General features: G+C 40.8%; 1 protein-coding gene across 13 annotated transcripts in view; it reads left to right on the top strand.

The window, feature by feature from the left end:
* The window catches only part of LYPD6B (LY6/PLAUR domain containing 6B), a 177,283-nt gene that overhangs the window by 98,845 nt on the left and 64,281 nt on the right, over nt 1-14,157 (top strand). Inside the window, exon 4 of one of the 13 annotated variants that reach the window (XM_055108457.3) lies at nt 6,980-7,077. The exons of the other annotated variants lie outside the window; for them this stretch is intronic. Coding sequence (XP_054964432.1) covers nt 6,980-7,077 — 98 coding nt within the window. The remainder of the gene's footprint in view (nt 1-6,979; nt 7,078-14,157) is intronic. 13 annotated transcript variants of the gene reach the window in all.

The raw sequence follows: 14,157 nt of genomic DNA, 5'->3' as shown, positions 1-14,157 counted from the left end.
GATTGGTTTTTGCTCTGTATATATGGGCCAAGATAGAGAAAGAGGACAGAGAGGAAAATTAAAAATCCTTTGATCCAGCAACAATAATTCTTCATTTAAATGTTTTGGATGGATGCATTTCCTTTTAAGTTGGATAATAAATTAGTAGAGAAAGGCAGTGAGTAGTTGTGTTCTGAATCCCAAGGCAGTCTAAGGAGAGAGTGAAGGCAGCAGACATTTATTGAGCATCTGCTATTTTCTAGGCATTGTGTAAAGGACTTTAGGTATTGTTTTTCTTTGAACTTTTATAGTAATCCTGTGAGTCAAAGAGGGGGAACTGGATGAGTGAGGTTAATTAAATTAAGATCATGCAGTTAGTGTATATATCAAAGCCATGATTGAATTCACTTAAGTGTGTTCCAAAGCTCAGGCTGTTATTATTTTATTTTTAGGATACTCCAGTGGTTTCCCATTTACAAGTAAGGGATGCACAGGAGCTTCAGAGAGATTGCAAAGGGTTCATTTAACGGTATATCTGGCTTATCTATGCATAAGAAAATATGTATCTCTGAAATTATATGTATGTCTCTATTTCAAAAACATGTAGGCATTTCAAAATTTACCAATTAAAATTTTATTCAAAAACATTTTTTCTGGAATATAAATTCAACAAGAGCAGAGATTTTTGTATATTTTATGTGATAACAACTCATGTGCTTAGAACCATGCTCAGCATAGCAGATGCTCAATAAATATTTGTGCATACAAGAGTGAAACAATCATTATAGTTCTTTAAATATGCCAGGGCTTATTTAATCAAATTTTTGTTAGTAGACATTTAGATTGTTTTCATTTTTTCTTTCATAAACAACACATCTGTACTATAAATAAGTCTCTATACATATAACTTTGCACCTTACAAAGAAATATTCTATTATTTCATTATAATAGATTGCTGGAAGTAAACTTGCTGGGTCAAAGGAATACATATTTTAAATTTTAATACAATCTTTCTGGGGCAATTTGGCATGATGTATCAATGCCATTACCTCTAATACCATATAAAATTATCTGTTTCACATCCACCTGGCTGACATTAGGAGTTAATCTTTTCACTCTTTATAAAGTATCATTAAATTCCAAAATTCAGAAGGCTTATTGCTTCCTCCAAGTTTCTATTTATCCTTCTTAGAAGCTAGAGTAATATCCTGCGGCTTCTTTCCTCCTGAGTTGAAGGAGTTTGTGTGATGACATTTTTCAATGAAATTACTTTTTTAAAAAACACAAATTATGTTCTCTTTTCTACTCTCTGAACTCCTGTTTGAATATATGGATTCAGACTCTTGTCATTGGTAAATATGAACCTAGGGAGGGAAAGGAAGTCTGGAATTAGTTGCACATTATTAGCAGGTGGAATCTGACCACTTGCTGAGAAACAATTTATGTATTGCTGTACTCCATGTGATTTCTTGTTCCAGGCCCAACCAGTTTGAATGAATGTGACTCCATAGTATGTTCAGGTTGGCTGTTAAAGATGTAGAGAAGAAGCTACTGACTTTTATCTTTGCCACATAAGCAGGTGTAGATGTGGATGGGAAAATCCATGTGTGACCAACAGATCTTTCCACCTAGCAAATAAAGAAAAGAGCACTGGCCTTTTGCATGGGTTTTCAGCAGAGGAGGTTTTCTTTTTTTAAGTAGACACAGGGTCTTGCTCTGTCACCCAGGCTGGAGTGCAGTGGTATGATTATACCTCACTGTGTCATTGAACTCCTGGGCTCAAGCAATCCTGTCACCTCAGGCTCCCAAGTGGCTAAGACTATAGGTATGGGTACCACACTCGGCCCATTTTTAATATTTTTGTAGAGACAGAGCCTTGCTATATTACCCAGGCTAGTCTTGAACTCCTGAACTCCTGCCTCAAGCAATCCTCCTACCTTGGCCTCCCAAAGTGCTGGGATTACACATATGTGAGCCACTGCACATGACCATCAGCAGAGGACTTTAAGAACACACAGAAGCATATGTTCAACATTCTCCAAAACAATTTTGGCAGTGTTATATTTTCTAAAGTAATGTTCTCTTCTGTCTTATGCACATGAAAACTACGTGAACTGGTGTATTCCTCTTGCTGTTTACTAGGAAGTTCAGAACCAAATGTAAATCTTAATCACTCATTCATTCATTTATTCAATAAGGATACATGGAAACCCTGTGACATGTAGCACCGTGAAGTGCTGGCAGTCCTGAACTCAAGGCCACAGTGTCAGCCTTCCAGCAAGGTGGTTCGAGTTCCAACTCGGGAAGGAATGGTTTATTGCCTCCTGGAGCCCCTATGCTTTGGATGCTTGCCCTGGAAGGGGAGAGCATGGCTTTTCCATGAAACATAACTCTTTCTCCACTAAGCTTATTAGCAATAGAAAGGGGGCAGCTCATATTCCTCTCAGGTGTCGTCAAAGGCTGCTGTTGTCCAAGGGTGAAGGCCCCTTGGTAGCTTGATTAGCACACAGCTTGGCCTGTGCTGATTTTCAGATGGAGACCATCAGATATAATCTGCCGCTTCATTAGGTTGACACTCTTCCTGCCCCCTCTTGTAATAATGTCACCAGAGCACTTAATAATTTTAGGTAAAGGCTGTAAGCATACACTTCAGAGGCAACCTAGGGTCGGTGGTGACAGATGCTAGCAAGGCAAATCTTTTCTCATTCCTCATTTAAACAGCAAGGCACGGTTTAAAATATAACAAGCAAAGAGGTATCATAATGGGGAAAGTTTAAGTATTAGAGGAGCAGAACTTACAGCAACATAACTACTTTAAAACAAATATCTTATTCAAATTTGCCATGTTTCAAGATCAAGGGGGCCATGAAATAAATTGGATGATTATTACAGACTTAAAGAAGAGAACTTGTTTATCTTAGAGAAGAGAAGGCAGAGAGAGGCCTTTAAGTATTTGAAGATAGGTAATATGGATCATAGTTGTGAACTCCTCTCCATTTCCCATGAAAATTAGAGACATCTGTCTTACATTTGTTCAAGAAGGAATTAGGTTAGACTATAAGAAGAACTTTCTAGGGACTGGAAAAGCCCATGGGTGGGAAGAAAAGAAGACTCACCTCTTTTTAAAATTTCTTGCTTCCTTCCTTTTTTGTTGTTGTGTGGGGGTGGATTTTTTTTTCTTTACTGGAACTGAATTCCAGAAGTAATTTATTGGCCTGACACCAGGCTGTGTATAAATTCACAAACGTATATAACCTGCTCCCAGAGGACCATGTGCATGTGGGAGGGATTGGACAGATTGTTCTATATTTCATGGGTGACAGGCTGTGGTGGGAAAGGGCTGGGGACCCTGAGTGTTTGGCTTGTAGCCTACACCTAACACCATCTTTTCTTGGTCAGTGCTGGTGACGCCAAGGCAATGAGCGAGCTTGTGGTTCAGTGCTTTGCATGATGTGGGGCTCCCTTAAAGAACCAAAGTGGGGAGAGTGCCTTCAGGGCAGGGCTGCTGGGAAGTGGCAGGGCGAGGAGGCTTCCTTCTGTCCCCATGATTCCCTCACGTAGGGTAGTGCTAAGCGAGGTCCAGAGAAGGTAAATGGGAGAAGTCTCATAAAGAGTTGAACTTGTAGGAATCAGGGGTGCCCGTTCAGCATGGCAATTGAATCCTTGATCCTCAGGGAGTTAGCTAGATCCGACTCATACCTGCTGGACCATGAGAGCCAATGTCCCTCCCGCACTCTTAGATTCAAATAATTTCTTTAAGCTCATCCTTGCATTTAGAATGCCAGTACTTTTGTAGCATTGATGTTGTATTCCCCACACTCGCTGAAAGAAGGTTTTCCCTCACTTTTATGATTGGGTGACCAAGGAAATAAATGCCTGGTGAATTTCCACAAAATCCAGCATCGTGGCATAAATTCTTTCTCTCCATCTTGAATTTTCTTTCTCCAGAGAGAAAACTTTTCTCCATTTGTCCCATCTTTGATCGTTCGTTAGGCATAAAAGGAGAGAGGAAGCTGCAGTTTGCAAAAATAAACACTTTAGAAGGGATTTGGCCAAAACATAAAGAAAACAATGTTTACATTTCCCATCTGCAAATTTTATGATAGAGGCACATATTTATTTGGTGCCTACTATGTGCTATAGGTACTGATAGATAACAGTAAAAAAAGTCCCTGTTCTCATGGAACTTACCTTCTAATGTGAGAGGCCAACAAAAATCATCAGGTGGTGGTAAGTGATGAAAAAAGCACTAAAACCAGGTAAGGAAATAGAGATTGATAGGGTAGAATATTCTTTAGATAAGCTGGTCAGGGCAGGCTTTTGTGACTAAGTGACATTTGGGCAGAGAGCTGAGTGAATGCAGGGAGTAAGCCATGTGACTGTCTAGGGCAGAGCATTCCAGGAAATGGGAACCATGCGTGTAAAGTCCTGAGGCAGGGCCACAATTGTACTTGGTGCATCCGCGTGGAGTACAGGGGGGAGAGAAATCAGGGAGGTAGCCTGATTTAAAGTTGTTTGGTGTGTCTTTTCATCTTCTGTATTTTTTGTATATTTTCTATCATTTTGTTCTGTTATTCTGGAAATGTCATTAGGAATTACATAGCAATGAATCAGATTTGTAAAGCCATTCAACATTTTGCATTCCAAGTGAATTTAATGGGTCCATAGTTTCTGAATTACTGATATATTGAATTTTTTCTGCCATGTTATTTTGTATTTGTTATATGAAATCTTTCTTACTTTTTTTCTTTTTACTTACTATTAAAAAAATTCCAACCTCCTGTTGGATTATCAAATTTTCTCTTATTCTTCTTTTACCCCCTGTACCTAATTGGAAGCTGTATTAATTTTAATTTCCCAGGGCAACTATAACAAAGTAATACAAGCCGGATGGCTCAGAACAACAGAAATTTATTGTCTCATAGTCCTGGAGGTTAGAAGTCTGAAATCAAGGTGTCAGCAAGGCCATGCTTCCTCTAAGATCTGTAGAGAAATCTTTCTTCTTCTCTTTCAAGCTTCTGGTGGCTTGCTTGCAGTCTTTGGTGTTCCCTGGTTTGCAGCTGCATAACTCGAGTCTTGTCTGCACAGTGAGTTAGTAGCTGCTGGAGAGAAAATAGTACTCATTTGGAATTCTCGCACCTGTACGGTTATAATAGTTAACTGATAACATCGAGACTTGGTCTGCTATCATTTACCTTATGGATTTCTGTATATGCAACCCTGCCCATGCTGCATATTAGAAACTTCTGCTCAGCTTTTAGAAAATACTGGTGTTCTGGCCAACTTCACTTAAGACCAGTTAAATTCGAATCTTGGTTGGCGTGGCTCTGGGCATTGGCGTTTATTAAAAGCTCCCCGGGTGACTTCATCACCCAGCCAGGATGCAGACCCATCGTGGGGAGACAATCTGGACAAATGTGTATTGAGCACTGGCTGAGTGCAGCCAGCCCTGCACTGGGCTTGGGAGGTGCGCCCGAAGAAGACCCATGGAGCACCCATCTTGCTTTTTCCAGGAATGGGGTCCTGTAGCATTTATTGAGGGTCTTACACCAGGGGCTCAGTTAATATTTGTTAATTGGTTGATTGAATTGCAGATCACTGATAAGGGGCCTGGGATACGAGTGAAAGAAGTGTTGAGTGAGAAGGGAATTGGAGAGTGCCAGCCAAGTATTAAATTAGGGGAACAGGACAGGAGATACCGCATCCTTAAAATGCAAACTTTGTTTTTGCCACTTTCTTTTGTGTGTGTTGTATATAATGCTTATCAACCTCTCCCCCCATAGACAACTTTTTCTTATCTCCTGTCTTTAAAAAAAAAAGTTTTAATTTTAGAGACAGGGTCTCACTATTTTGCCCAGGCTGGCCTTGAACTCCTGGGCTCAAGTGATCCTCCCATCTTAGCCCCGTGAGCAGCTGGGACTACAAGTGCATGCCACTACGCCCGGTTTCCTGCCCTCTTGAACTAAGTATTTTTTTAATCGCCTTTTTCCTTCTTCATCTGATTACAAGCTACGTATCTTAATTGTATTCTTTAGGGAGTAACCTTCATTTTAGAAATTAATAAACTTTTACTTTAGAATAGTTATAGATGTATGGAAAAGTTGAAAAGATAGTACAAAGAGTTCACATATACCCCACACTCAGTTTCTGCTATTATTCACATCTTACATCAGTTTGGCACATTTTTTACAATTAATGAGCCAATAATGATACATTATTATTAGTTAACATGCATAATCATTCAGATTTCCTTAGTTCTTTTCCTTTTGTCCATTATCTCTCCCACTATCCCATCTATGATATTACATGTATGCACTACACTTTAAAAAATATGCATAAATCCATTTATTTCCCAGCAAAGTTTAACTTAATTGGCAGCTTTCTATTTGTATAAGATGAGACCATTAACACACTCTAATTCCCCTTTGTTTTTCCATCTCAACTTCTTGGCTCGTTGTATGTAAATTTTGGTTCCAACTTTTTTTTTTAGGACAATGAGTTTATGATCTGGGCAGGGACCTTTGGTGAGAAATGGCAGTTGTTCTTGGTCTTCCTATGCTGAGGATGTGAGAGAAAACTACAAGTCTACACCATGTTTTTACTATACCATTTGAAAAGTTTAGAAATTTGTGTTCTAACATTGCAACATGTGATGCAAAAAAAGAAAAAAAAAAATCACACCACCATCACCCTAAAATAATGACAAGGGAAATTAGCTATGGGTGACAATAACTTGTCTTATCAATCTCAGCAGATCTCTCCTTCCAATTGTCTCTTCTGAGGAGCATAAAGACAGAATCATCACGAGATGCAGTAAATAACCCCCACAGAGTTTAATTGTTTTTAAATTGCAATTATAACTAATTAAATGCTAAGATGTGAACAGCTGCACAAGAATATTTAACAGATTTCTTGGCATCATCCCCACTTTTAATATTACTTTTAAAAGGCTAGCTATGGAAATAAGTAGTGAGTGGTTATTTTATGCTTTTCACATCAGAAACTGAAAAAACAACCTGAAAGTTGGCAAAGAAAGGATTCTGTGGTTTTTCTAAGTCTCTCAAGCCAGTGGACAGCCACAGCACTCAGCATAATTGGGTAAGTGTGGTCAGCAAGTCCTGAGAGATGAGATGAGATCAGTTCAAACTGCGTGATAAGGGAGGTCTTTGTGGTGGATTCTTTCATCTAACATACATATATTAAGCTTTGACTATGTACTTATCACTGTGTTAGAACTGGGGTCCCAGGGCAAAATAAATGATGACTTCTGCCTCAGAGGAGCTTGTAGTATGATGGCAGAGCTGGTCTGGTTCATCAGTGGCTTCAGCTTAATGCAGAGGATGGCAAACTATGGCCTGAAGCCAGCCTGCCAGTTTCTGTATGGCCTACGAGCTCAGAATGATTTGTATGAAGAAAAAAGAAAACAAGAATGGGGGTGGGGTCTTTGGGCACTGACTTTTTTGGCATTTCTGTCCAAAGTAGAGCCTCTATCTGGCCCTTTAGATGAAAGACTAGTTTTTTTTGTTTGTTTTTGTTTGTTTGTTTGTTTTCGAGACAGAGTCTCCCCCTGTCACCCAGGCTGGAATGCAGTGGCGTGATCTTGGCTCACTGTACTTTCCACCTCCCAGGTTCAAGCGAGTCTCCTGCCTTAGCCTCCCAAATAGCTGGGATTACAGGCACCCGCCACCACGCCTGGCTAATTTTTGTATTTTTAGTACAGACAAGGTTTCACCATGTTGGCCCTACTGGTTTTGAACTCCTGGGCTCAGGTCATCCGCCCACCTCAGCCTCCCAAAGTGCTGGGATTACAAGCATGAGCCATGGTGCCTGGCCAAGACTAGTAGTATTTTATAAGTAAGAATCACAGCATACTCGTGAGGCTAGGACAGCAAAATCTTACTGGGGAAATCAGAGAAGTCACCCCCAGAAGAGGAGATACTGTAGGAACAAACATTTAATGGCTTTTCCACTTGACGTGCCTTCAAATACAGCAAATTTCACATCTTCCACCCCTGATTTGTATTGAATTTGTTCTTTCCACTGTTCCCTATGAAACGTGGTGTCAACTGCTCTACTTGTCACTGCCCATTGATTGTGTTCCTTACTATGAAATCTACGGATGGGGCTTCAGAGGTCCTGAGAACCCCCTAAACTGAGAGTGTACAGATTCATATGTGCATTTTTTTTCTGGGAAGAGGGGTTCATAGCCTCCCTCAGATTCTTTAAGTGGTCCGTCATTTGAAAATGTTGAGAAACACAGTTTTAAATTAGGCTTCTTGGAATTAAAATCAGTACCACTGATGGTGGGTTCTGACTAGAGCAGATTCAAGCAGAGGGATTATGAGTTTCCTTCTGTTAGTCCAGGTCAAATTTCCAATAGCTTCATCCATTCACAGCATATTTAGAGAGAAACCCTTCTCAAACTACTGGATTGGTGTGCTTGGACGATACATGCAGTTGCGCTCTTGAGGGGACCTGGGATATTAGAGGATGTTTGCCTGGATGCTCAAGAGAGCAGAGTCTGAGAAAAAGATTAAGATACTAACAATTTACTTGGAAGACACAAGCCCGGGTGCGAGAGTGAGGGAAAACAGAAGTGAGACAGGGGAAGATACGGTGAACACATTGGGATGCTTTATTGTGCTGACTGATGCCTTCTGGCAAGCCTGAAGAACCACATATGTCTCTTCTGCAACTAATGCAGGAGGGTCACAAGGAAGGGCCACATGTTGAAACAGCCCATAGAAGAGAGAAAGAGGGGGTGGATGGATCTTCCAGCCTCCCTCCCTTCTCCCTTTTAACATCAGCAAAATTTTGTCCCATGAGCAGCTAATACTACTTCACTTGAAGTTGGCATCCTCCACCCCTCAGAGACTTCTCAGGAAGCTCTGTGGTGTGGTATTCTGGTCAATGCCAAACAGAGTGGTGACCCAGTGAAAGTGAGGGTGCCAGTCAAAAGAAAGAGAAATAAAAGCAATGCTTTAAGGAATCTGGGAAGGTGCACAAGGTTTGTTCCTCCTAGTAGGGGAGGCAGCAGACCTCTGAAGAAACAACAGGCGACAGTTGGGAGAAAGGAACTTCTGGGCAGAGGAAACATGTGACCGGAGGTGAAAACTGGAGAAGATAAGGTGTGCAAAGTAGGGCAGGGAAGAAGACAGTTCTGCTGAGATAGTGTATTCATGCCTCCATCTGCATGTCCATCTGATATTCATTAAGCTTCTATTCTGTGCCAATGACAATATGAGTGAACAAAAACAGAAATGGTCCTACCCTCGCAGAACTTACAGTGCAAGAGACAGATATTAATCATGTAATTATACAAGCACGTGCAAAATTGCAATGACGTGGCGTGCTCATGGGGGAATGAAGAGTGGACTGTTCTGTGAACCTTTATTAGGTGGAGTTAATCATGGTGAGAGAGGCCAGGCTCTCCAGGCTGAGTGGTGCATGCACTGAGATAGAAAGGAAGACTAAGAGTTAATAGCAAGTGAAAGGGAGGAAGGGGCACTGTAGGGGGGGGATGCCATATTCAGAGGCTCTGCGGAAGGATGGAGCATGGCAAATATGAACCTCAGAAAGAAGACCGTGTGGCCAGAGCCAACAGAGGATGAGGGAGAATGGCAGGATGGGAGGTAGGCAGCAGGGCTGGGCCACGCCAGGCTGTGTGAAAGGAGTTTGCATTTGTCTGAGGAGCAGTGGGAGCCTTTGGATGCACTTATGTAGATAAGTATTATAATCAGGTTAGGGGTCATTTGGGAAGGCCCAGTAAAGAGAACCCCTAGATATTAAAGACCCTCTCAGTTTAGACAGTCTTGGCCGAATTATGGCTATTGGAGGCCACTCCTCAGAGACCCCAAATATTAACAACCCCAAGGATGTGTGAAGGAAAAGCAACTCCAGGAGAATTCCGATAGTAACAAACAATAGGCATTGGAGACTTTAGTGCTGGTAGCTGTGGAATTAGAAGACCCTTGCGCTTACCTGCCGGAACATATTTCAAACACTGTAGAACCTTCTACAAATTGTATTATTTTTTATTTCTTCACAACACTGTCAGGGCACAGGAAACTCGAGGTGCACACATGGAAAGTTCTAGAATTGAATCACGAATACGGGTGCCCTCCTGAGGCCTCATCCCTCCAGTGGGATTGCTGGGGATGGTCAGGTGAAGGGCTCCTCCCACACAGTCTAAGACTCCAGGGCGGAGAAGCACAACCCCAGCTTCTCAGCGGTTCCCAGAGCGTTGACTCAGATTCTCTTTGAGCCTTGCTTTACCCAAGGCCCTGATGCCTACTCTGCTTCCAGGAGGCTTGGGGGTAGTTGTGTGGCCTCAAACTCTACGTGTTCAAAAGAAAACAAAAACAAAACAAAAAACGAAGCAGAAATCCATGGTGAAGCAATTTGAGGAGGAAGAGCTATTATCAATCCAACTACTAATTTACCTTTAACTTGTGATAAAGAGGGTAACCCAAGTCATTAATCCAGAGGAGGGTATCTCTGAAGGACAGGCTTTTCTGCCTCTTGAAAAGCTTTGAAAGGAATTTAAATGAATTCTTATCTGATAGGGATTTATTTGTGTATTGTGACTACCTCCAGTCAGATTATACTGTGTGATGCTTTGTTTGAGGGTTTGTTTGTTTTTTTGTTTTTTGTTTGTTTGTTTGTTTGTTTTTGAGATAGGTCCTTGCTCTGTCACACAGGCTGGAGTGCAGTGGCACAGTTTCAGTTCACTGCAGCCTCTACCTTCCAGGTTCAAGTGATTCTCCCCCTGCAGCCTCTGGAGTAGCTGGGATTACAGATGAGCGCCACCACGCCCGGCTAATTTTTGTATTTTTAGTAGAGACAGGGTTTCACCATGTTTGCCAGGCTGGTCTCGAACTCCTGACCACAGGTGATCCACTCATCTTGGCCTCCCAAAGTGCTGGGATTATAGGTGTGAGCCACCGCGCCCAGCCTTGTGTGATGCTTTGGTGTGACTATAAGAAGCTTCAAGATTGAGTAGGGCAGGCTTGGCTGATTGGCTGATTGCAAATTTATGCACATGGGCCTGTGTGTGTGTGTGTGTGTGTGTGTGTGTGGTGTTTTGAGTGTGTGTGTGTGTGTATAGTCAGAGATGATGGTAGTCATGTGTTCTGAGCTATGGGTAGTTTCCATTCTTCTTCTGTTTTCCGGATATTTCAAGATGGCTGTAGGAACAAGTTTCTCTTGACCCGTTTGCCTGTCAATTCAGTACACAATCAGGCAAAGGAAATATCTCTATGCAATATTCCAGTGCCTCCCGTTCTATGGAATGCCGTGCATTTTCCTTTCTGAATTGAGCAGCTGCATGTGAAAATTGATTTAACATGTCAAATCTTGGATATTTCTTCTAAAAGCTTTTAGGTGAACCCTTGCTTAGTAATTCTAAACTGTGTTACATCTTCCCAGGGAAAAGAAATGCAGGACTTCACAGTTGGATTTGGACAAATTGGAGGCTTTTAGGAAAGTCATAAAAGTGATTAAGGGCTGGAGGGAGTGACTGACAAGAGATTAAAGGAGTGAAATTTGGATCTTTGCCAAACTACAGATGTTGGGGGAGCAGAGGGCAAAACACTTAGAAGATGATAAAATGCTGGGGTAGGAAGAGGGGCTGTTTCAAGGCTCTTAACCTCTTTTTGGCTCATGGACCTTTTGCAAATTCATAATAGCTCTGAACCATCTCCTTAGAGGGATGTCCAGGCTCATACATTTTTGGCCTGTCTCTTTTCTCACTCTAGTTTCCAGACGTGTGGTGTTATCACGTAAGTCAGAAATGGCCAGCCCTTTTGCTTTTTCAGTAGAAGTTAGAAATATAGACTTTAGTGTGAATTTTTCCATTTAAAAAACTGTGCTGGCCAAATTAAACCCCTCTCTGTGCCCTCTAGATTGCCAGTTTGCCTCCTCTTGTTGAGGGCAGTGCTGAGGAAGGCTGGATGCAATGGCTCACAGGTGTGACACGAGTGCTTGGCTGACTGCAAAGAGTAGGATTATGGGACAGTGGACGAACAAGTGTTTTACAGACTTCTACGGCCTGCAGTCTTATTGAGCAAACAGTAGCTGCAACACTGACTCAAATACATACCTGGAAATGATGCTAAGTGCTGTGAAGAGGTGGTGAGTGCTGTGTACCAGGGAGAGTACCCAGGGAACTAACCGAAGCAGAAGGGGGCATGGAAAGACCTCTAAGAAAGCAGCTAACCTGAAACCTGAAGGATACATTGACAAGGGGTGCGGGGAGGAAGAACATTCCAGGCATTTGGAGTTACGCAAGAATGACCAGAGTTCTATTAGGTTGATGAAAAAATAATTGCAGTTTTCACCATTAAAAGTAATGGCAAAACTGCAATTACTTTTGCACCAACCTAATAGAAAGAACTTGAACATTTATGTGTCTTCACATGTTATTTTCTTCATTTACAGGTAAAAACAGAGCCCGAACCAAGAAACTAAGCTCTCTTGAAAGGTTTCCAAGAGTTAATTTTGTGTGTGATTTTGTATGCTATTTTTCTTTCATTCATAGTTTATTGAGCATAAATTAGTCTCCTCCTGTACTCAAATCCTACACACACACACACGCACACCCCTATGTCCTGTCTGCATAGTAATTGCTGGCCCTATTCATCTTAGCTGATTTTTCAAACATTCAACTTAGATTTTTAAAATTACTACTGAATGCAAATCCCTGTAAAAGATACAAAGGAAGTACCTGCCTTTGAGGAATTTATATTCCAAGTGGCCAGGGAAGACTTCTGCACAAGAAACAAGAATGTATCACATGCACCATAACGTGGGTTCCTTGATTAAATTCTTTTCTCACCCTCCCCGACCCTGCTTCATTCCCTGTGTATAACCTCCCCTACTTCTAACTGTAGAAGAACATCTTGAACTTTCCTTCATATCGTCTATCCTCAGAAAGTATCCATGAATCAATCCTTCCCCTTTCTTTATCTCCATGCAACCTCTAAAGGGCATATAATAGAAGCCTTATGATCCACATCCTTTAGTCCTGCTCTGTAGAGACCACCTTCCTTTATTGTTGTAGCTGTTTCTTTTGGTATTGACCTCTGCATTTCTAAATAACATGCGTATACCACTCTTTCTTGTCTTATCAGTTTGGGATGTTATCTATGACCTTTTGTTATATCAAAAGGCTCTAGTTAAATTAGTGGTAACAATTGACATTATTATAATTCTGCAATTTTGCCACTGCTTACCCAACATGTACTGTGATCACCTACTCCCTTTCTTGTATATCTTCTCACTGTACCTAGAGGTTATTATTGACTGAGCATATGTAAACCTCATTGCTATAAGCAGCTTGGAGCCCTGAATCTTCTTGCGTTAATGTGGATGTGTTGCTCTGTATGCTTGGTGTGGAGCTGTTGTATTGCTATTTCCCTTTGTGGTGGTTCTTTGTTCTGATATTCTTGTTTTCTGAATCCATCATCCTCTTTCTTTGCTTACTCGTTTGTTTTGCTGGTGCACACCCTCTGATTTCTTCATGTGCGTCTTTTAATAGGAAGTCAAATTCTTGATCCTTTGCATATATAAAAGTATCTTTAATTCTGTATCAGCAAAATTATCTCTCAAGTTTAAGGGTTGAACAAAGAGTGAAATTGTTTGTTTGTTTGTTTGTTTTTAGGATTTTGTAGTTACTTTCCATGCTTTTCTATATATGTGGCTGTGGAAAAGTCTGATGTCATTTTGGTTTGTGATCTTTTATTTGTAATTTTTTCCCCTTCTTCTCCAGAAACTTTTAGCATTTTCTCTGGTTCTGAAATTTCACAATAATGTACATGTATTTTTTCATTCATTTTGCTGGGCCTTCTCTCAGCCCTTTCAAACTGGAGACTCATGTACTTTAGTTGTAAAAAATTAAAAATATATATTTATTTGATTATTTCTTTCCTTGTATTTTTCTTCCCTTTGTTTGTTTCTAGAACTCGTTTGTCTCGTGTACTGATCTTCTGTGGCTTTATCATTTCCCTTCACAAATATTTCTACTTTCTGAAAGATTTCTTTGACTTCATCTTTAACCCTTCTACTGATTTTTTAAAAATTTTCTAATAACTTCTTTTTACTTCTAAGAGTCCTACCCTATTCTCATTATTCTTTTTACAAAGAAATATTGCATCTGTAAAACAATAACCCAATGACATT

The sequence above is a fragment of the Pan paniscus genome, chromosome 13, assembly GCF_029289425.2.
Source record: "Pan paniscus chromosome 13, NHGRI_mPanPan1-v2.0_pri, whole genome shotgun sequence".
In the NCBI taxonomy this organism is placed as follows: domain Eukaryota; kingdom Metazoa; phylum Chordata; class Mammalia; order Primates; family Hominidae; genus Pan; species Pan paniscus.
The sequence above is the reverse complement of the archived record's forward strand: the minus strand, read 5'-3'. Positions and strand labels throughout refer to the sequence as shown.